Below are 22,386 nucleotides of genomic sequence, written 5' to 3'. Positions count from 1 at the left end.
GGCAGCCAACTGGAAGAGCCTACGGCCACCTGTCTGGTTGGGAGCCCCTCTGCTGTGGGCCTCTCTGAGCCAGGGCCAGCTTTGTGGTCTGACTAAAGTGACAATGAAATTAATGGGATCCTGATGCTGTGACTGAGGCCATTTTCCTGTGTCTCCAACAGGGATGAGAGAGGAAATGTCATTAGGACGCCAGGAGGCTTTTGAAATCTTCAAGAGGGACCACGCTGACAGCGTTACTATCGAAGACAACAAGCAGATTCTAAAACAGAGGTAAGGCTAGCTCAGAGAGCAGCTTGTCCTCCAAGGCTAAACAGGGCCAGCCTAGAGAAAACTTGCTTCTATCTTCCCTAATCTGCCCAACCTAACTTCTAAAAGAAAGGCACGGCATGTATGCAGTTTCACACTGCACTATTTCCAGCCTGGTATGATTCTCTTTCAGACATGTATGCCTCATCATCCCAGGACTGTGAGTGAAAATGTTAGGGTAGGGGCTGTGACTGGCAGCTCTAACTTTGTATGCGAGCCTCATATACCTTAATTCTCATCGGCTTTTGACTCCATCAATATCTTACTGTTTCAAAGGCAGAGGAAAAAATTCTATGGACAAAACTATAGTCTTAGGACTGCAGGTGTTTTGAAGAGTGGTCCTGTACTTCTTAGTCAAGGGAAGTTTACGTACGCACATCTTGTGATCCAGAGGCCTTGGAGTATTCTCCAGGCCAGAAGCAGAGCAGGCAGCATAATCTGCTGGCATGTTGTCAAGCAAGGCTGTGTTCTGAATCCTTTAGAATAAACTTAGGGGTATAAAATTTATTTCAGATGACCCATGATTTAGACACATGTCCCCAAACTGTAGCAAATAGAAAGACTGCCAGACTACAGGTCTAGAGCTCGGAAGACAGAGTTCTAGACTGGGAACTCTTCTTATATGTCCCATGTGACTCTGGATCTTAACACACCGTAAATTTTCAAAAACTATTTGTTGAATTAAAATGAAATTCGGGGTTGAGAGTCATATGTTTATAAATGACAAATGAAGAAAGCACACGAAGTGGATGAGCTCTCTCAGGAAATCATGTGGACGTGCAAGGGCCGAGAGGACAGACCACAGGAGAAGCGTTAAAAGAGAGGGACAGGGAGAAGGGGTCACGATGGGGACTGAGAAGAAGCAGAGAGAGCAAAGAGGGAGAACCAGAAGAAAAGATTGTCCTGAAAGCCAAGAGGAAAGACGATTCCAAGAAGAAGCATGTTGTCAGTAGTTTCAGATGCTACCAAGAAATAAGCAGGCAGAGCTGGAAAGTGCCCATAGAGTTAGTTGGCAACTAGAAGACCAGGGTTTGGAATGTTGGGAGGGAAGGAGCAAGTGAGAAGAAATTCAACAAATAGAGAAAGAGAGCAAATGTTGTGTTCAAAAATTTTGTGATAGATGAAAAACATTTTTAAAAAGAAAAAAGGGAAGTAGCTTAAGGAAAAGGGAAGTTTGTTTCAGATCAGGAGAGAATTGGCCAAGACTGAAAGCCACAGAAGCAAGCCAGTGGCAAGAGAGAGAGACAGCAAAACAAGGAAAAGATTGATACAGCAAGGCTCAGGGAATCAAGTTGGGAGGAAATCAAAAGATCAGGGGAGCCGAGCCTAGAAGGAGGCCTGAGTAGATCAAAGCAAGATGGAGCTGACATTGGTACATTTAGAAGTGGAGGGAGAAAATTAAAGATAATCTCTACTTTTTCTGTGAAAGTTGAGGTAGAATAAGAGACTTGAGGATGGTGATGAGGGTTTAATACAGCTTCCACAGGGAAATGGAAAGAAGGCAGACCTGGAAAAAGAAAAAGGAACGGCAGTCAGCATGGAGGGCCCAGCTACGACTGTTAACCAACAACTTTTACACTTTGGTGGGAGGTTTGGTGAGGATCTTAGATCACTTTAGGAATGCAGTGAAGGTGATAGGAGTGTAGTTAGGAGCAGCCATCTGGGGCACCATACCAACCTTTCTTAGCCCAAAGAGTTATATACACCCACTGTGACCCAGCAATTCCATTTCTGGGTATATCTCCCAATGAAGTTTCCATTGTTCAGAAGAAGACATACATGAGGTTGCTCTATTTATAGCTAAGGAGAGTTGGACACCTTCTGGATGTCCGCCCCTGGAGAAGTAGAGAGGCAAAAGAGTAGGGAGGGCTTCCACAGAGTCAGATGCAGCAGGTAGGTTAATGTACACATGTTAACAATGATATCACTAAGAACGCACGATTTATGTAAATTATAAATATGTGTGCTTGAAACAAAAACAGTGAAACAAATGATAAACTTTAGCATCCTTTAACCATAAAAATGGTTACCTCTGTAGTGGAGCAGAGTGAGACTAAGACTAGGGGATATGAATGAATAAAACAAGGGGTGAGGGAGAAAATAAAGTGAATTCAGTGAAGGCTGAACACTCCCTCCCTAGGAAAATGTGGATATGTACATCCACACAAATTTTAGCATATGAATTCAGGGGTTTCACGAACCTTTAATGCTTCACCATCTTGAGGGTGATGTAGTTTTAGTACAGTCAGTTGGACGTGTTGCAGTAGGATACCTTGTTTGAAAATAAACATATTAAGCTAGACAACAGCTGCCTCATCCAATAAGGACTTCCAGAGAGCCCTCAGCTGTGCCCCTACCTGAGGCTTCCTTGCTTACACCAGTACTTCATAACCCTGGCTTCATATTAATAACCATGGAGCTTATAAAAGCTACCTATGCCTTGACCTGACTTCACAGATATTCTAACTTATTTAGGTAGAGCCTGAGCATCCATTTGTTTAAAGATTCCATCATGCAACCAGGTTTGAAAGCCACTAGCTAGACAGTGTCCAGAGACCTTGAGATTCAGAATCTCTGAGGTAGGATCTCAAAAACTCTACAAGTTAAACCAGTTATCGAGTAATTATTTTGCATATTTAAGTTTAAGAACCACTGACTTAGGAAGAACGTACTACTTCATCTTTCTCATTCTAATATTGGCATGGTTCCTGCGTCTAGTTTGTACCCTTGATTCTGTTTCCAGCAGGGGGTGGAGGATTTGAGGTGGTGGTGGCAGAGATGAGGACTCTGTGGTCTTTCAAAGCCTTCAAATGCAGAGCTCACTAAACTCCAGTACAGAAGAATTCTGACAATGCATGCGACAAATGTGCTTTTGAGTTTTAACACATGTAAATCATGCAGGACGGGTTGGTAATACTGGTGGTCCCATCTTCCCTGAGGCCACAGAGCAAGGCAATTAATGAAACTCTCACAAAGATTTCCTCTAAAAAGAGATTTTCCCAGCAGTAAATCAGTCGTTTTAAGTCCAATGAAAAGTCAGGAGACCAGTGTACATTTAAACAACAACAAAAAATCTACATCTGTTTAATGTTATTGTAATAAAAATCATTTAAGGGATATTTGGTATTGGGGGATACAGTTTAGGACCTATCCCTTTTTCAGGATGGGAGATTATGTTTGCATTCATGGAGCATATTCAATTATTAGATATGACACGCTCATAACTACTTAAGTTAGAAGACCAAGAGAAAATGCTTTTATATGAAAACAACTGAACCAGTGTTTCTACAGCAGACAACTCCACAGACGCTTATAGCAGTGACCTCTGTGCCACCCTTACTTTAGGAAATGCTCCACTGTACCCCTGATCCCCTCCCCACATTTGCTCCTATTCCCTCTAGTGACATAGAGCATCACAGGGACCATCTCTGGGAGGACTGGCCTAGGAATATAGATGTGCACCAGAAGGATTTTACTCAGGATGGCATGAAATTAGTAACCCTACCGATTCTACCTGTCTCACCTTTCTAATGGTCCCCAGCAACCACGACCCAGAGAGCTTACCATTTTATTCCTGCTTCTCACATCAAATAACTGCTGTCTGATGGTTTCAGTGTTGTGACCTCATGTTGGCAAAATCCATGAGCCTCGAGTCAGCTCAGCTTCTCTAGCCCATGGCAAATATGTTCTAAGCCTAAATATAGGAACAATTTGTGGCCAGGACCCCTTTTAATCTACCCCTCTACCCCCCAGCTCCTTAAGAGTATAAGCATTGATTTAGAGTCGTAGGAGGGGATAATCAATGGCTCATACTTCTGTATTACTTAACAGAAGGGCTTTCTTCCCCTTCTTACCTGCACCTTTTGCTGCCATCACAGGGAACTTATAGAGTCTCCCAACTCTGGCCCCTTGACTGGGGAAAGCTACACTGCCTGCCTGTAACAACAGAGACAAGACATTGGCACATTAATAGGACGTTTACCCTTCGCTGAACTATAGCACCTGAGACAATTCTTAAGTCATATTTTTCAGTAGAAGACAATTGCAACTGAAAAATCACTACATTTTTCAGGCATGATTCATCCTCATAGTATATAATAATATGAAGAGAGACTGAAAACACCATGCTTGGCAAACACTAGTGCCCAGGCAAACACAATGAACTTTCTTTCGTGGCAGATTTTTCACACAAACTGAATCCCTCTCTCACAGAATGCGATTAAAATAACAAAAGAAGAAATAAACAAGGAGATTAACTGCAGTTGGAAAGAGGGCTTTGATAATGTGAACTAAACCAAAAGCACCCCTTTACTCAGTTGGATCCTTCAGACAGAATAGAACAGCAATCTAAAATCAACAGGAAAACTGGACTGAGGGCGGAGAGAAATCTCATGGCACCATCTGGAAATAACGTCCATGACAAATGGGAGTTCCCTGGTTCCTATTAAACTTCAATTTTAACCTTTATTATTTTTCCTTTTTTTTTTTTCTATTTATACCTTGTCTTCTGAACTAGAATTATAAACTCTGAGAGCAGATTAGATTAGAACCTTGTCAGCCTCCCAACAGTTTTTAAAACAATGCTGGCCCTAAAAAAAAAATGGTACTCAAAAATGCTCTTTTGCTCAAGAATGACAATTTAAAATTGATTTTGAGAAATCTTAGCAGTCAAGAAAACTACTTGAAAATGCCACAGCTTTCTAGAAATAGGAGAATGTAGCAATAGACTTCTTGAGAGTCAGAAAAGGAAATGCTCAACAGGAGACAAAAGAAGGCAGTCATCTTGATGGGGAAATGAGATGAAATAGAAAAAGAATATTGGTATTTTTTTTAAAGCTTAAGGGAAATAAAAGGTGGATCTTTGTCACAATATAGCAATGGCAGCCAAGGTACCATGGCGGAGACAGGTGCACAGAGAAGGCAATGGCATAGATATAGGCCCAGTCTTCTCTCTCCCACTCTGATGGAGAAGAGAACTGAAAATTCACTCTATAGGTAATCAGCATGTTAATTTAGTCATCCTAGACAAGAAGACTGGGAAAGATGTCATAGGAGCCCCTTGCCTTCCAATGACATATTTGTCCCACTGGCCTGAAGAGATTCTCCTAGCTGACGTTACAGGAAACGTGACTACGGAGGCTCTTGGAAACTGAGTGGCTTTGAACACTAGCTTCTCTCTGTGGCCCCTAGGTTAAAGCAGTGGCTGCCAATGGTCCCCAGTAAATTGTTTGTGGTTCTAATTGTCCTAGATCAAGGCCAGGCTTTGGGCTTCTTCAGCTGCTCCCCCAGCGATGACTTATATCTTTGCCTGAAATATGCCCAAGGCAGGATGGGATTCTCCCAGGAGCTGGTCTTGGAAATTACATGAGATTTTACCTCTATCCCATCATGCTTTTCATTTCCTTTGAAGATGAAAAATTTAACTGTCTTGACCATTGACTTTTTAAGGAACCCTTCTGACTTAATTGCTGAGAAGATGCTTATCTATTATTGTCTGTGGTCACTGCTTCCAACATGCAATTCCGCCTCACAGTTTGTCACACACCCACGGGGTTCCTACACAGCCAGGCAGTGGTCATGATTCACAATCCCAAAGCACGCTTGCACATAATGAACTTGCCACATCAACCCAGCCCTGAAAGGCAGCTCATCCTAATCTTAGAAATGAAGAGTCTGAGATCCAGCTGCTAAGAGGTGGAGTGGGCATTAGAATCCAGGTCTCTGACTCCTGGTCCAGTTCTCTCCACATTATACATGTAGTCTGTGTACACATGCTCATTTACATGCTGCTGCTTTTATTCTATAGAATTTATGGAATGCTTACTAAGTATGAGTCCCTATTCTAAGCTCCAGGTATATAAAAGTGACTTAAACAGATGTGGTCACTCCTCGTGGCACCGAAGATAGCAAAAGGGAAACAAACAAGTGAACAGGCGATCCCCTTATAGTGGGCTATTTGCCTGCGATGAAAGAAGTTCAGAGTTCTGTGGAGCACATGGGATGACACCTATTGCCAACTTGCATGATCCTGGAAAACTGTCCAGAGGAAGAGACATCTCAGCTGAAATTAAGGGATTAGGTAGAAATTAGGCAGATGAAGAGAGAGGTTCCAAGCAAAGGGAGCAGCTCCAAAATGAGAGAGAATGTGACACTTTATGAAACTAAAAGCAATCCAGGCAAGCTTGGAAAGGCAGAGGGATGCCAAAGAAGAATCTGGAGAAATAAAAAGGAGCCAGAGCTTGAGGAGTCTAGCTGCCTTTGTTAAGGAATTTGGACCTTGTCCTGGTGTCACTGGGGAGTCCTTGAAGAGTTTTAAGCAGGAGAATAACAAGATCAAGTTTGCATTTAAGAAGCCCTATTCAGGCTAAAATGTGGTGAGCAGCCCAAAGATAGGTAGCATGAATGCAGGGAGCCAAGCAAGCAACCATTGAAGTAATCTGGGAAATTGATGACAGCTTCTCCTCCTCTAAGGCCAATAGAAATAAGGCTAAGTGGAATGTCACAAGAGACACTGAGAGTAGAGAATGGACGAGACTCCAGGATTGAGTGAAAGAGCTGATGGAGAAAGGGACAAAGGATAATGTTCAGGTTACTGGGGTGAGCACATGGGTAAGTGCTAGTGCCCTGTAATGAGATGAGGAAAGATGGGAGGAAAGAGGAAGCTCCCCAGGGAGAGTAGTCAGTTCTGCTTTGAAGACAATGAGTTCTAGGGCATCCAATCTGCAGGGCATCCAATAGGCAGCTGGATTGGATATGGGGTTAGGAAATAAAGCAGGGCTGAAGAGGAGATTTGGGAGATGTCAGTAGAAATCACAAATGATGGCACTGGCATGAATGGAATGCCTAGAGACAATAGTAACATGAGAACAGGGCTAGGACAAAACCTTGACAATTACCAACACTTAAGGAACAGGCTGCAGAAGAAAACCCTGCAAAGGAGACAAGAAGGAGCAGCCAAGCAGAGAGGCATTAAAAACAGGAGAGGCAAGTGATGCGACGTGAAAGCCAATGAAAAAGAATGTTTTCACTCCGGAGACAGTGCTCAGCCCAATGCCGGGCGCATAGTAGGTGCAGTTGGATCAGTGAAGGCTGGATATCACGGGAAGCCAGGTGTGACGGAAGAGCCAGGGCACTGCACTGCGTTCTTTCTCCCTTTCAAACCCAGGCCTTGCCTTAAGGCAGAGATTTTTTTCCTCTCAGTGCACAAAGCAGCCTACTGTCCCCCCGCACTGGAACTGTACCTGGAAACACTGCACTCTCTAATGTGAGCCGCACGGCCAGTGGCTCCCTGATAGGAACGCTCGGCCCCAGCAGTGAGAGAACCTGGCTCACAGATGGTTCTGGTTGACTCACAGAGCCTTCTATCTGGCCCTCCTTCAGGGCCTCCCTGGTAGGCCACACCTCCTCAGAAGCGAGCAGCAGCAGAGGGTATTGTCCAGGGTGCAGCATGCCCTGGGGAAAGTCCACGCAGGTGCACCACCTTAACCACATGTCGGCTCCCTGAGCCAAGTCATTAAAGGGACTGTGGCTCTTTTAGAAGGTCAGGAGTTGGAGGCTCCTCCTGGCAAAGCGTGGATGAGCAGAACTTAGACTAGTGCAGGAGGATGCGGAGGAAGTGGGACTGAGGAGACCGGCCGGGGAGGCGTGGAGGTGCAGGGTGGGCGAGGAAAAAAAGTGGCAGAACTGGGGGGTCACCTCCTTTCTCAGCTCTTTGCTACCATTTCCTTTCCCTTCTCATCTCTCCCACCTCCATTTACATTGCTCCCTTTTTCCTTCAGTGCCGGGCTTCCTTAGGAAAGAGTTTGTCTTGACAACCAGGAATCAGGAACACATGTGGGTGGGGTGGCCTGGAGTGGTGACAGCTGCAGAGTGAAGGGAAAATGGTCTCATGAAGACAGGACAGGCCTCAGCCCACACCTCTTCAGTGGGTAAGCCCTTTTTAGCTTGGCGCTGGGGTGCAGAGAAGAGACCAGAACAGTTCACGGCTCCCCGCACAGTGTCTGCCAGCCCTGCTGCAGGGTGGCTCTTTGGAGAGTATTCACCACAGCACTGAGCAGCTCCCTCCACCATGCCCCCTGGACACCCTGGACACTGCCAGGGGCTTTATATCAGGCCTGCCAGGGCTTCTCCGAACAGTGCTACTGTGGGGATTGCCTATTCTGCCTGCAGTATCTTCCCTTTTCAGTCTCTACTCTGCTTTCCTCCAGCACTGAAATGAATTTCAGCAGCTTTGCAGCCTTGCTCTTGTATTTTCCTTATTCCAAAATGTCTAAAACTTCCAGAACACCACATAAATGGCAATAAGAGGAATCATTCATCGAGCAATGATGAACTATCAAATCCTATGAAATCTTAGATACGGAGATGGACAGCCAGTGGCTCCCTGACAGGAACATCAAACATTTCTAGTCCCCCTACTTGGCAGAACTTAAAGTATAAAGGTAACCCTCATCTTCTGAGTAGACTATACCAAACCTCAGATAATGGCTACCCAGTAAAGGAAAGTGTGAGCCCACAGAGCCCAGCACAATCATATGAATGTTTGCTGAACTAGATTTGATCTGAATGGCATCAAATGAAACTGTACTTCTCTCTGGAAGGTGATGGGCCTTAGCTAAAGAGAGGACATGCATAATCTATGATGAGCCTGAACATCCTTAATGAGGGAGGTAGGGGTAGAATCCCAAGCAATTCAAAACTGAGAGAAAATTTTTAGTCCCCTTCCCTGGAAACTTCCTGTCTGCAGTCACAGGCCAAGCAGACAGACTCGGAAAATAGCAATGACATAATTCGCACCTCTTTTCATCAAGCACAGAGCAGTCGTGGCACTCTGGCCTTTGCTTATGTTGTCCCCCCGCCTGAAATGCCCTCCTCTCCTCACTTTCTCTAACAAAATCCTATGCAACTAAAATATTTATGGATGAAACGCCATATCCAGGATGTACCGAGATCCAGATAGATTTGGAAGGTGTGAGAAGTTTGAGAGAGAGGAGATAGTGAAAATCAAATCGATCCGGTGCTGACAGTTCATGAAATATAATGGTGGGTTACAGAGGGTTCATTTTGTCATTCTATTTTGTGTATACTTGGAAATTTCCATAATAAAAAGTTTTCTAAAAACTCATATATATCCATAAAACCTAGGTCAATATTACCTTGTACATGAGGCCTTCCTAACTACTCCCCACTCATGGATAGGACCCTCCCTAGTCATTCCTATGGCATGGCCAGTGTTAGCCACAGAAACACAATGATTTACTATAGCCACGTATTATGTATTTGTTTCACAGATTTTCAGTTGCCTCTTAAATTTCATGTCAGAAAGGAGAAGACAGAAAAGCAACTGACATTTCATAAGGTTCTAAACTTCATGTTTCTCACATAGACCATATCCTCCATCACTTCTCCACCACGAGGTTAGGCTCTCCATGATGGTTCATAAATAGTTGTTGGGAAATACAGAGGAATCATTAAGTAAACATCAATTCAACTATCTAGTGAACTAGTAAGCAGCCATCAAAGATAATAGAGAAGTTTCTAATGACATGAGGGTGGGACTTATGTTATAATGCTAAGTGAAAAAAAAAAATCAAAGTACAAAATCATGTGTATGATATGATCTTAACTCTATAAAAACTGGCTAGAAAAAAAAGACCAGATCGATCTCAAAATGTGCTTATTTCTGGGTGGGGGGTGATTAGAGGTTTTTTTCTTGTTTTTATATTTTCAAAATGTGGTTTAACATCATCCATAACAGGAGTCAGCAAACTTTTCCTATAAAAGGCCAGATAGTAAATATTTTCGACTTCGTAAGCCACATAGGCTCTGTCACGTCCACTCAACTCTGCCATTGTAGCACAAAAGCAATCATAGACAATACGTCAATTGTAGGTGTGGCCATGTTCCAATACAACTTTGTTTACAGAAACAGGTGTTAGGCCAGATTTGTCTCATGACCACCCATAGTTTGCTGACCTTTGATTTATGACTTCATAATCAGAGAAAAAAAGTTACTTAAGTGATATTTAGTGTGTATTCTTTGTAACTATAAGATCCCGATGCTATGATTAATAGAGCATGCATAGTATAGAAAGCTTAGAGCCATGCTTTATTTTGGTATCCTTGCATCATAAAACACTAGAAATTGAAAGTCATAAATTAGTGAATATGAGAATGAAAATTCTATGCTCAGTGGAGAAGTAAAATTTACAATGCCAGTAATTAATACAAAATTTCTCTCTAATATATTTACCTTAACATATTTCATTTATTTAGGGTTTTTTATGTTTTTAAATAAAGTTTTATAATATTTTAGAGACCTCTCAGAAATCTATTACTTTTAAAACTCAGTTTAGGATGAAGAGAAAAGGTTAAACTGCCTTTTTTTTTTTCTTCCAGATTTTCTGAAGCAAAGGCCCTGGGAGAAAATATAAACGAAGCACGAAGTAAAATTGGTAAGCAGATGATATTCTCTAAGCTTCTTTCACAGACCATTTTCCTGGTGAAAATCAGGTCATGATGTGCCTCCAAATAGCCATGGAGCCGAGCTGCAGGAGAGTACTGCCAAGGAAGCTGCTCTGAGAGTGCCTTTCCTTGGACGTTTGTCATCCCTCCCCTCTTCTATCAGGAAAAGCTGTTTCTTTGTCTAAAATTTGAACTTTTCATCCTCATGTAGTCCTGAGCTCTAACATTCCGATGAGAAAGTTTTGCTTTTCCCAGGTGTTTTTTACCAAAAGCTCATCTGGTTAAGTCACACGATTACAGTGAAGTTTCATATTTTCGAGTGCTATGAGACACTTTTATACCTCCCCAAACTTCTACTTAGCGTTTTTGACACAGGTACTCACTTTTCAGTGCCATTCAGTGAGCCAGTGGGAGGACGAGAAGTAAAAATGAGCCACTGTGCCTTCCCAGGGCACAGGCTGCTGAGCAGGGCTTCCCTACTTAGGTGAGCATCCCGGGAAAGTGAGGTTAAGGTGAGAGGCACACACAACAAAACATGCCTCATATCTTTGTTACAGTGAGAGGAAAATGTGGCTTTCATTCCACACTAGAAGACACATGGAGATTCATCTCCCAGGCGTGGGCAGCTTCACAGAGGGAAGGCAGAAGTTACCTATCTGTTCATGGCTAACTCCTTGAGTTTTTCTTGTCTCCATCCACCTTTCCTAAATGACAATGGGACAAAAGCCACTCTGAAATTCTCTTTTGGCTTTTTCTACAGAATATTGAAATTCATGATAGTCTCTAGTTGTTTCAGTTAAGGAACAGGAGCCCTATGTTCTATTCATTGACCCGAAAGGAAAGAGCTAAGGCAGCCAGGCCCTGAGCCATGTCCAGCACCAGGCTGAGAATCTTCAGAGTCTTAGAGATTCCTAACCTCAAGTCCAGGATCTTGGATGGGGAAAACGTGCACCTTGATTTTCGCTAACCTCTAACTACAGTTTAGCGCTGCCTTGGATGATGAATGTAGGCAGCAGACCACAGTAATACCAGCAGCACCTGTCACCAGTGGAAATCAGAAACATTTTCATTTCACAGCACAGTTGGCAGACATCATAAAATATCTTTTAAACTTATCGGTACTTCAAAATTACAGTAGTTATTAGACTCACCATTATATCTGATTATTTGATAAATTTATAGAAAAGCACATAGATATTTCTATATCACAAAAAGTTTTAAATTTTTGATAACTCTTCCAATGTGATTGAGTTCTCTTAAAATCCTATGTAAAAATCCTTTCTTAGCCTGGATTCCCAAACTCCCTGAAACCACATGAGAAAAAAAAAAATTGGAGCTTAAGAGTGTATGTGTGTGTGTGTATATATATATACACACACACACATTTTTCTGAAAATAATATTCATAGTTTACCTGATTCTCAAAGGCATTGGTGACCCAAAACCATAAGAAAATTGATTCTAGACCTAGGCCCCATCAACAGTGCCAGGGCTTCAGCAGGAAAGCAGACACCCTGCTCAGGAGCAGCCCAGAATCAGCAGCGGGGGCATGCTGGCCTACCTGGCTGGGTGGCCTGGAAGCGAGGGAGGCAGGGAGGGACCAGAAAGCAATCTTCAGTGGATCTGGAGCCAGCTTGTCAGCCTCATCTGACTCAAAGGACCCAATGGTCTGTTTTCATTCCTGGACAAGAAGAGGGAAAAGCCTTTTATAAATTGCTTCTTCACCAAAGGTAATATAAAGTATCACTCTTGAAAAAATATCTAACTCTCTAAACAAAAACAAAACTATTCCAACACTGATGAAATAGATTACTGATAGAAGGCACTGGTGGCCTATGCTAATATACTTAGCTTTTCACTCTGAGTACCTTGGCTTCTTTTACAAAGGATTCTAAATTCTCTCACAATAATACATGTTGATGGATCCAGTTTGCCACATTCTTGAGATTAAGCAAGTTGGAGGCTGCCCCGCAGCTGTGTAGGTTGTGCTCTGCCCCAGAGCCAGCGGCCAAGGGTGTGAGGGCTATAATTGATCTTTCACAGGGGATGTTTGTAGCTCACACATAAAGGGTCCACGTATACTAGCAGAATACCTGGGGAAATAAACCTTTGTTTTTTTCTGGATCCTAACAATTAGGGTTCATACAAATATTGAGATTCAAGCATTCACTGCTAACAAGAAAGTAACTAGTTCAGTGGTGCTAATAAAGCCAATGTCATTCTTACTTCATTTTAAGCAGACTAAGACTCATCTTGTAGCCACTCATCGTTCAAATGTGCTCTTGATCCAAAGGGGCCCAGGTGAATGAATCATTGAGACTGAACCCCATTACTGAACAAGCCACTCATGGTGCTTCACCACAAGGATTAGCCCATCACTGCATCTCAGATGCAAGGTGAAGATTAAGGAGGTGTAAGAAGGAACTTGCACATATATTTAAAATTTCCAAGGCAACCTTGAAGGAAACTGATTTCAGGAGATGTATGACATTTACTGAATCACAAATCTTTCATTTCCTCCTAGGGAGAAATTAGATCAAGTGAAATTTTCAGTCCCCATGGGTCCTTTAGCAAATCTAAGAGTCAGGAGGTGGGAGCATGGCACAGATGTGTCGCTATATGTGTGGGATGATGACTCAGCTTTGCTCCCAAACTGTGCTACATCTTGCCTCTGGACCCTGAGGCAGAAATGAGATGTCGTGGAGTGCACATGTAATTGGCCTGCAGAGGGGAAATGAAAGCCGTATGTGTAAACTACAGATCAACTAGCCCACGTGTTTAAAGTTTAGGTTGCCACTTTCTTCTCAGGTAATTTGGTTTTTATCTGACATTGTGATCTAGAGCTGCCATTTGAGTTTTATTCTTAAAAATCTCTAGAGGCCGTCAATTCAGTGGTGACCACATAATATCTATTTTTACATGGCATAATCAGTAAATCTAAAACTTTCCTATTATTTCTTTCCTTATAACAAGCCAACCCAAACTAGGTAGATAAACTCTTGCCACAAACTCTTTTTTTGTCCTTCTCTGTACATCATTTACATCAAACCTGATGTTGAAACAAGTTAAGATCAAAAATGGAAAAAATAACCAGTTTAAAATCTTCCTTAAAATAATAATAGAATCTTTGTTTCCACATGGGGAGCCATTTTCATTGTATTTACCTATCCCATACACAGGACATTTAGGCTGCTTCTCATCATATGGGCTGAGTTTTGACCTTGTTCACATACACCCTGATTTCATTCATCATCTCTAAAAATGCCATAGGTCCCAAACTGCAGGGAAAAAATAGACTGCTTTGGAGATATAAACCAGGCCATTTTTCACTTATTAGAATCCTGGCATTAGTTTTTTCTACATCAGTGTTCTTCCACTGGCAGCACCACCTTTGGCAGGAAAGGACAATGGATGGCTGTTCCTTGGCACAAGGCCCTCTCCTAGACCAGTCCAGGAACCAGCTGCCTTGGAGGCAGGTGAAACGGTTTGACTGACACCTCTTGGCACATCTTCGTCCTCTCCAGACCCCTCCGGCCTAAATGAAAACTAACATCACAGGGTTCTGCACAAAAGGTTTTTTTACTAGTGCTCCAATCCATGATCGATTCAAAAATCACAGGAAATGTTATAGACGTAACCGTTAGTGAGAGGTGAAGAGAAAAGGCAAACATTAGAAAAGGTAACAAAACATTCTGGAAGTTTTCTTTCTCCTGCTCCAAATTCAAAGAAGGACCCCAACCCACTATCTGAACAACACTCTTTTAAAAAATGTTTCTCTTGTACGTTTGTGGTTTGAGAATATCAGAACTGGATCTCCATTAGCAGGATAAATAGGACTACTTTTCAGTTTCGTGCATTTTCTGTACTTTAATCTTCCTTTGAGATTTACTTCTAGACCGACTTGTACAAGTTGCCTTTTAGTATCTTATCTTGGAGGAGAGGAAGATTACGTACAGGTCATTTTGTTAGACTATGAAGACCCGAATCAAGTACACTCTTTTGTTACTATTTGTCACCAGTTCCAAATAACAACTGCATCAAAAACAGCCTCCACCATTTATTGAGCACTGACTCCGCGCTGTGCCCAGACCTCGACTTACGTTATCCCATTTAATCCTCACAGAGAAAGTCTGTTACTATAAGGAGATATTACCTTATGTCATATATTCTGAGATACATAATTATTTTTACAGTGCTAACACCTCAAATCTGGATATATTCGACCATCCCACTTGGCTATTTTTTCACATTTTAAAAACCTCTATAATAAGAATGAGCCTTACAGTTGATGTAGTCTAGATTCTACGAAGTATGATATTATTACTATTTTGCAGAATAAAAAATGGAGTTTCAGTGAGGTGATCTACTAAGTGGCCAAGCTGGAATTAAAATCCATTTCTGTCCAACTCAAACTTTTAAATACAATATACTATCTCTATAAATTCAGGTTTATTTGACTTTGACATTTTCTTCTGAGTTAAAAATTTTGCTAAGTTATTACTCGGTTTTCCTGAGTATTTGGCCTTTATCCTACATGATATGCCCAAAAACAGGCTCAAACGAGACCCTAATTTATGTACACATAGCCCAAAAAGATTAAAGGTGTCTTCGTAGCATGATTAACGATAGGTCATCTTCGCACAATGGGGCTCAGTCGTAGCAGTGAGTAGGATCTGAACCCAGCCTGCCCTTGCTCTCCAGACTCCACACGTACTGGCCCAGGGTTGCAGCTGCCCTTTCATAATTTGCAGAAAGGTGTACTATGGGCTTGCAGCAGCCCTAGAAGGATTCTGTGTCCCTTGGGGGTTTCAACTATCATTTTCAAGAGTTTGGAATATAGAAGGTTTGCGTGTTCAGTCCATATACAGTTCCAACTGAGTGGGTTTTCTGATGGTTCAGAAAACAAGAGAAAATTCAAAAATGTAAACTTAGATGAGATTTAGTAGGAATAAGTGGAATGAAGTACTTATGCTTAAGTACCAAAGCCAGCATGGATAAGGACTAGAGAAAGCCTGATTATGGTCCATAAAATGAAAAAAAAAAAAAAAATACAGTATTCTCAAAAATAAGAAATGCAAAAGCCAAGATATCACCCTTTCATTCTGCCCAGCATTTTCATGTATTTCCTTAAGTAAGTCCCTCAGTAACTCTCTCCAGAAGAGAGGTAATTCAGAGAAAAGCAGCTAAAGTGACCATGAAAAAGTTACAAAGTAGATTTTTGGTTTATTAAGTGATTCGCCACAGGCTTGTGTTAAATAACAAGCTCTGATTGAGTATTCGAGTATTTAGTGTCATTCCTAAAAATCGTATTTATCGAAAAGGTTCAATGAATTTGTGCTCAATTTGTATTGGTCAGAATGTCTGACGGTAAGCATAAAAGGAAGTGTACTGTCTCATATAACCAAGAAGTCCAAGAAGTACGGTTGGCTTCAAATTCATCCTTCTCCTCCTTTCCCTTCTCCATCTCCTTCTCCTTCTTCGTCTCCTCCTTTTCTATCTCCTTCCAGACCCCCTTCCTTTCCCCCTCCCTCTCTTCCTCCCCTTCTTCTCCTTCCATCTCTCGATTCTGCTTGACTATGTTCTCCGATAGCCTCTCTCCATTTAGTGGCAAGGTGCCCCTGAAAACTCTAAGTTTACATGGTCTGTTGAATTCATAATCCTAGCAAAAGGGATCTTTCCAACAACATTGGTGAAAGTCCCTGGGGGGAGGAATGATTGGCCTGGCTTAAGTCATATGCCCATCTCTGAAGCAATTCCCACATCCAGGGAAACAAAATGCTATGCTTGACTGTACTTAGATCCTGTGGCCACTCCTCAGATGGGGCTTAGCCCACCTACACCACATAAACGCAACAAGATTTTTAAAGAATCAAAGAGATATTTTTCTCCAAAGGAAGAAATGCTGGGCAGAAAATAACCATATTCACTACAGACCTTTCAGAAATTTATCTGTGGCCTGAAACAAGAAATCTACAAAGGAGTAGATATTATTTCTTATGAGAAAAGATAACAGTTAGACTAATATATCCAGACAAAAAAAAGAAAGCTGTGAATGGGGAACTTAAAAACGGGTTTTAAGTACAGGCGCTTCTGCTATAATGGAATAAATGCAAAATTACACACTAAAAAATAACAGGGATTATAGGAAAATTAAGATCGGGAAGACCTCTTAAAACCCATGTAACTTTATAACCAGAACTCTAACAAACCAATTTCAATTCTAATAAAAATCATAATATAAATAAAAAGACATGTTAAATGCCTAACACATAAAGAAAGGCTGCATAAAACATCAGATTTTTTTTCTTCCAGATTGAGATTATCATGATAGCAGAGGGCATAACACAGGATAGAGGCTATGAGTAATGGAGACATAAACAACAAGCCAGATATGGGAAGAGCCACACAATAAGAAAGATTCTCTTCATTCTCAGAAAGAACACTGGGCCAAGGGCAGGGAGGTGGAAAGAATGGGCCTGTCTACAGTCCTGCGCTTCTCCACCATCTGCTGGGCTCGGCTCTGCTGGCTTACTTTGTATTTAACAACTTTTTTTTTGGTGGTGCAAATCTCCAACCTAGAAAAAATTCTATGAACAAATGAGACTCCCATATTACACTAACATTATTTCCAACAATCATATATGAGCTGATTCCTGTTAAAGAAACATAGTTGTAAGAGAATCAACTATCTCTTAGTTAATATCATACAGAGGGACCAATACTTTGCAATTCATCTTTAAAGAGACTCAAAAAGGAAGAAATAATTTTCAATGATATTGAAAATATTGTAGAGCATGTGAAAAAAGAGATTTTGCCCAGAAAAGATAATTAAATGTTTAGAGATTCTAGGAAACTTTAAAAGCAAAATGGATAGACGACATATTTCTGAGATAACTCAGGGCATCTAAAGATAAAAAGAGCAGAGCTGATTTCTTAAGTTCTCTTCTGTAACAATTTGGAACGTTGAAATTCCAAGACATGTAGTTATCTGAGTGACAGCCCATAACCAGTATGACTGATATCTTCATGGAATTGATTAAATGTATTGCTGTCATCTTGGAGCTCAAAGAAGAAGAAGAAAAAAAAGATCCAAGCAAGCTGGAGTGCTGTAGTGTATATTAACTGACAATAAATAATACTGATAATTGGCATTTATAAAAGAAGGAAGCAATGATTTGGTCAGAACATCAACAAAAAGAGATGGATGGCTGTTTCCCAAGAGTCTCGACAGGGGTGGTCTTAACTAGTGAATGAACCAGGGACCAGGATCTGGCCTTGACGGTGTGGATTCAGAAAGACTAACCCATAACAATCAACTCACATAAACCAGGGAGGCAATTTTTTAATATACCAGGAGGATGTTCTTTCATAGACAGGAGCTCTTAAACTGCCTCCCATCCAGAGAACAAAATAGATTACTTATTAGAAGTTTGATAAATAGGCATCCCCAAGCACAAAGGGAATCAAAACAAAGAGAAGTAAAGCATTTTGAGTGCTAGGTTCCCTCTGTCGCGGTAAAACCTCATCAGACATCCACTGAACACAGGAGCAAATGTTCCTGCAGCACACACCAGCCCACTTCTGTACACAATACCCTTTTCTCCAGAAAAGATGAAATACCACTTACGGTAGTCTTCTATTTATAAAACTATAATTATGTCCCACTCCTGCCTTCCAAGGATGAACCCCTAGTTGCATTGATAGTGTTTTGGGTCACAGAAACAATGATTTTTAGCTTAGCTCTTTTAATTTTCAAAAATAGAAACCTAGTGAGCTAGCTCAGGTTTAGGATGCATATGTGGTGATGACAAGAATCTCATCAAGATACAATAAGATCTGAGACTCCCTCCAAGCAGGAATAGGAGCCAGAGCCAGCATGGGGGCGGGGGTTGGACATCAGGAACCGGGGTGGTTCCAGAGCCCAGCTCTCTCCCGGTGCCTCCCCCAGGGCCTCTTACTGCCTCTGCCTCTGTGCATGTCTGTTGCAACCTACTGGCCCTGCTGACCCCACTTGCTCATAGTCTGCCCTGACTCCAGCTGTAACCTGAGCACATCCTCAAGGTTAATGAGCTAATTATTTGCTTTTCTTCTTAACTCATCATTACCAAAAAGAGACCTTGACTGGCCCAATTTGTCTTTTCTGGGCTTCAAGACAGCCGCTGCTTAAGAATATGCTCTCTTTGGGTCAGAAACCCACCTCTGGTCCAGACAGCTGTGGCCCAGGCAGAAAAGAGGCCTTGTGTTTCAGAAAGTGGTCACCTAGGCAGCAGAGTGGGGCAGGGGTTGTTTTTCTTTCATAAAGAGGATGGCTAGGGCAGGCATGATGATTGACGTCTTGTATCCTCTTGGTTTTAACTCATGGAGAACTGTGTGAAGATTTTTGCTGATTCACTCTTAAAAGGTGACATCAATTTTTTTTATTTCTCAGTTCTCAAGGAATCACCTGGCTGTTGCCCTTTGTTTTACCAATGGTATTAGTGACTAGTCTTTGCATTATAATATGCAGGGTTTTATTATTTTTAATATCATCAAACCCATTGATATTTTCTTTTATGACTTCCTCCATTGCTTTTGTACTTATTATTATAACAATAATAATGATGGGTTGTTCATTGCCTGGTATCTATTTAATGCTTTCCTAAATTTTCTCATAGTTTTTTTTTTATTATTCTATTTTTTACACTCAACTTATTTAGGATTTATTGCAGAATATGGCACAAGCTGAGGCTCTAAGTTGAATCTTTTTCAAAGAACCAATTTTCCCAACATCTATTTCATTTAATGAAATGCCTTAAAATAAAATTTCTTCCTCTCATAGGAAAGTCATTTCAGATTTTCAGAAGGCAGCTGATGCATTCTAATCTCATCGTAACAGTAATGTACATCCTCGACATGATAATTTTCATGAAAGTATTTCAAAAATAACTTGCCGGAGATACTATTATCTAGATATCAGAATAACCCTACAAAAAAAGTACCAACTTTTATGTAAACCAGGAATTTCACAAATAGGAGAGGCAGGCGTCTGTCTGTAAGAAGGCTGTCCCTCCAGGCTGAGGCTCTCTCAGCACTCTCTAAAGGGCAGCAGACTCTCTTTAAACACAGCAGCATGAGCTGGGCCCATCTTATTCATTTTCCAAGGGAAGATGGTTTATACCATGTTGTTTCACTTCTAGGAAAGAAAAGTGTATTTCTTCACCTTATATTGATTAAAAAGGAGAATGAATATTTTTAACTGAGGTAGAAGTGGGGAGGAGGTACTTTGTCAGTGACATGGACAGGGAAGAGCTGAAAATAGCAGAGAGTTTACTGTGCCTACTTTCAACCACCGCGAAAACACTGATGCATCCCTTGCTGAAAACCACCTGTAGTTTTCAAATAGGGAACACACAAGGGTTGGAATATCTCTCCCCAACAGTGGCCATTCTGCTCAGGGTGGGGATGGCTTCGGATCGGTGTTGATTTCATGTAGTAACATGACCCCATGGACCAGCCCCGGTCTCTAAAACACAGTCTGTACCACAACTTACTTCAGCAAACCTAAAAATATACTCCTGCAACTTCACAGCAAATGTGCTAGTTAAAACACAAACCTTCAGAGAAGAGGATAAAACAGCATGTAGAAACATTTGTCCATCCACAGGGACCATGTACTCTCCTTCCAGCAGGTATGTGTCGGCTGTTGGACAACATTTAAAAGACAGATGCTCCCAAGCACATCCAGGCTGCATCACTAATCAGGCATCTCATGAACAAAAGCCCAGCACAGGCAGTTTGCCTGAGGAAAATAATAACAGCAGGACCCTGGGAAGCTTCCCAAGCAATGCTGAAAGGGTGGCCAGGGGCAGGTTAACTAGGAGGAAAGTTGCAGAGACCACAAAGTCTAATATCAATGTTTGGACCCAGCTGGAGTTACGTGAAAGGACTGGGAGTAAACAGAGAAGCTCACGGTCATCCATCAAGTTCTAAGTACAGACTTGGGGCCAGCAAATGTCGAAGAGGTCAAGTTCTCACCCTAATATGATAATTACTAACTTTGATAGAGGTACTATTATTATCTTATTATAGATAAAGAAACTGAGGACTAGGGACATTAATAATCATGCCCAATAATACACACCTAGTAAGGAGTAGAGCCACAACTGGAACCCAGTTTCTGTTGGGTTCCAATGGCAATGCTCTTAGATGGCAGGAAAATTCACAGCCCAACTAAGAAGGAGGTATCAGGCCTCTGTTGTATAGGTACCCAGGAAAGTCACTTGTCCCCTCTGGGTTCAAGTTCATGATAAAAAGAAGGAAAAGAAGCCAGTGAAGGAAGCCTTTCCCCCATCCTTACTCCCAGGAAGATAATGGAGGAAGGAGACCTTGGTGGGAGGTGGAGAAAAGCTAAGTCAGTCAAGGAAGGGCAAGCCTGCCTACCTAGGGTCTCACCTCTGATCTGGAGTTTGGAAAGTTATAGATTCATTGGAGGGTTAGTTTTTGTACCCTTTTAATTGCTCGAATAATTCATGAGTGCATTTTGCTGTAGAATGTTCAAACACTACATTAATATACATTTCAGAATGTAAGAGGCCCTTTTCATTTCTTCTCCTCCAATACCAACCAGAGAGGAATAACCACTTTCAAAAATATGATGCATGTCCTTCCATTTCCTTCTGTGCATTTGTAGATAGATGTAGATGATAAATAGATGATAGATGATATGAGAGAGAGAGAGAGAGAGAGAGAGAGAGAGAGAGAGAGAGACGATAGATGATACATAGATACAGAGATAGATGATAGGCATCAAATATGTAGAAAAACACTTTGTTTTGTTGCATAAATGGGATCATAATGTACATGTTATTCTACACTTTTTCTCATTTAACAGGGAATATGAGTCTACTGCACACCATTTTGAATAGAGCTATTTTTAAGAATGAATAACCCATGATCTATTTAATTACTCCCTTGTAACTGACATTTCCTTTTTTCTCCAATTTTTCTCTGTTATAAACAATGCAAGCATTTTTGTATTTAAATATGAGTGTTCCTTTGAGATGGATGCCTAGAAGTAGAACTGGGGAGGATGACAGTGAATGTATATTTTTAATTTTTATGAGTACTCCCCAGTTGTTTTCCCAAAATGCTTCATTAGTTTTTATTCCCATCAGTGTATGATGGTTTCCATTCCCCTGCATCCTGCTTATACATAATATCAGTCATTTAAGTTTTGCCAGTTGAAGAGCACAAAAATAGTATTTTATTATTGTCCTAATTTGCATTTCCCTGACAGCTGGTAGAATTGAGTGTCTCATATGTTTTGCCCACTGGTTGGTTGAATTTCTCTTTTTGATTTGTAGGAACTCCTTGTGTTCTCTGGATATTGGGCCTCTGTCTATGGGCTATGTAGCAAATTTTATCTTCCAATCTGTCACTTGCTTTAATTTTCTCTTAAAATTTTTGAGAGAACCCTAAAACAGTTGCTTTCCTCTAATTTTAAAAATTACCTTAGATAAGATTGGTTTGTCTGCTCTCCTTTTTTTGAAATTGTTTATTGAGTGTTATCAAGTCTTCCTCACCATAACACTGTCCCAAGGAAGATATCAAAGGTAACCTTGGTCACGATGCATAGCTC

General features: G+C 41.3%; 1 protein-coding gene and 1 long non-coding RNA gene across 9 annotated transcripts in view; one reads left to right on the top strand and one right to left on the bottom strand.

The window, feature by feature from the left end:
* The window catches only part of KIF6 (kinesin family member 6), a 353,330-nt gene that overhangs the window by 256,966 nt on the left and 73,978 nt on the right, over positions 1–22,386 (top strand). For all 8 annotated transcript variants that reach the window (XM_036217598.1, XM_036217600.1, XM_016154315.2 and 5 more), the window contains 2 exons: positions 162–270; positions 10,705–10,760. In XM_036217598.1, coding sequence (XP_036073491.1) covers positions 162–270; positions 10,705–10,760 — 165 coding nt within the window. The remainder of the gene's footprint in view (positions 1–161; positions 271–10,704; positions 10,761–22,386) is intronic.
* LOC107515464 overlaps positions 1–22,386 on the bottom strand; it is a 76,872-nt gene that overhangs the window by 39,275 nt on the left and 15,211 nt on the right. Inside the window, exon 2 of the long non-coding RNA XR_001598015.2 lies at positions 12,331–12,450. This is a non-coding gene — a long non-coding RNA (uncharacterized LOC107515464). The remainder of the gene's footprint in view (positions 1–12,330; positions 12,451–22,386) is intronic.

Source organism: Rousettus aegyptiacus, unplaced genomic scaffold (assembly GCF_014176215.1).
Source record: "Rousettus aegyptiacus isolate mRouAeg1 unplaced genomic scaffold, mRouAeg1.p scaffold_m13_p_1, whole genome shotgun sequence".
Taxonomy (NCBI): Eukaryota; Metazoa; Chordata; class Mammalia; order Chiroptera; family Pteropodidae; genus Rousettus; species Rousettus aegyptiacus.
The sequence above is the reverse complement of the archived record's forward strand: the minus strand, read 5'-3'. Positions and strand labels throughout refer to the sequence as shown.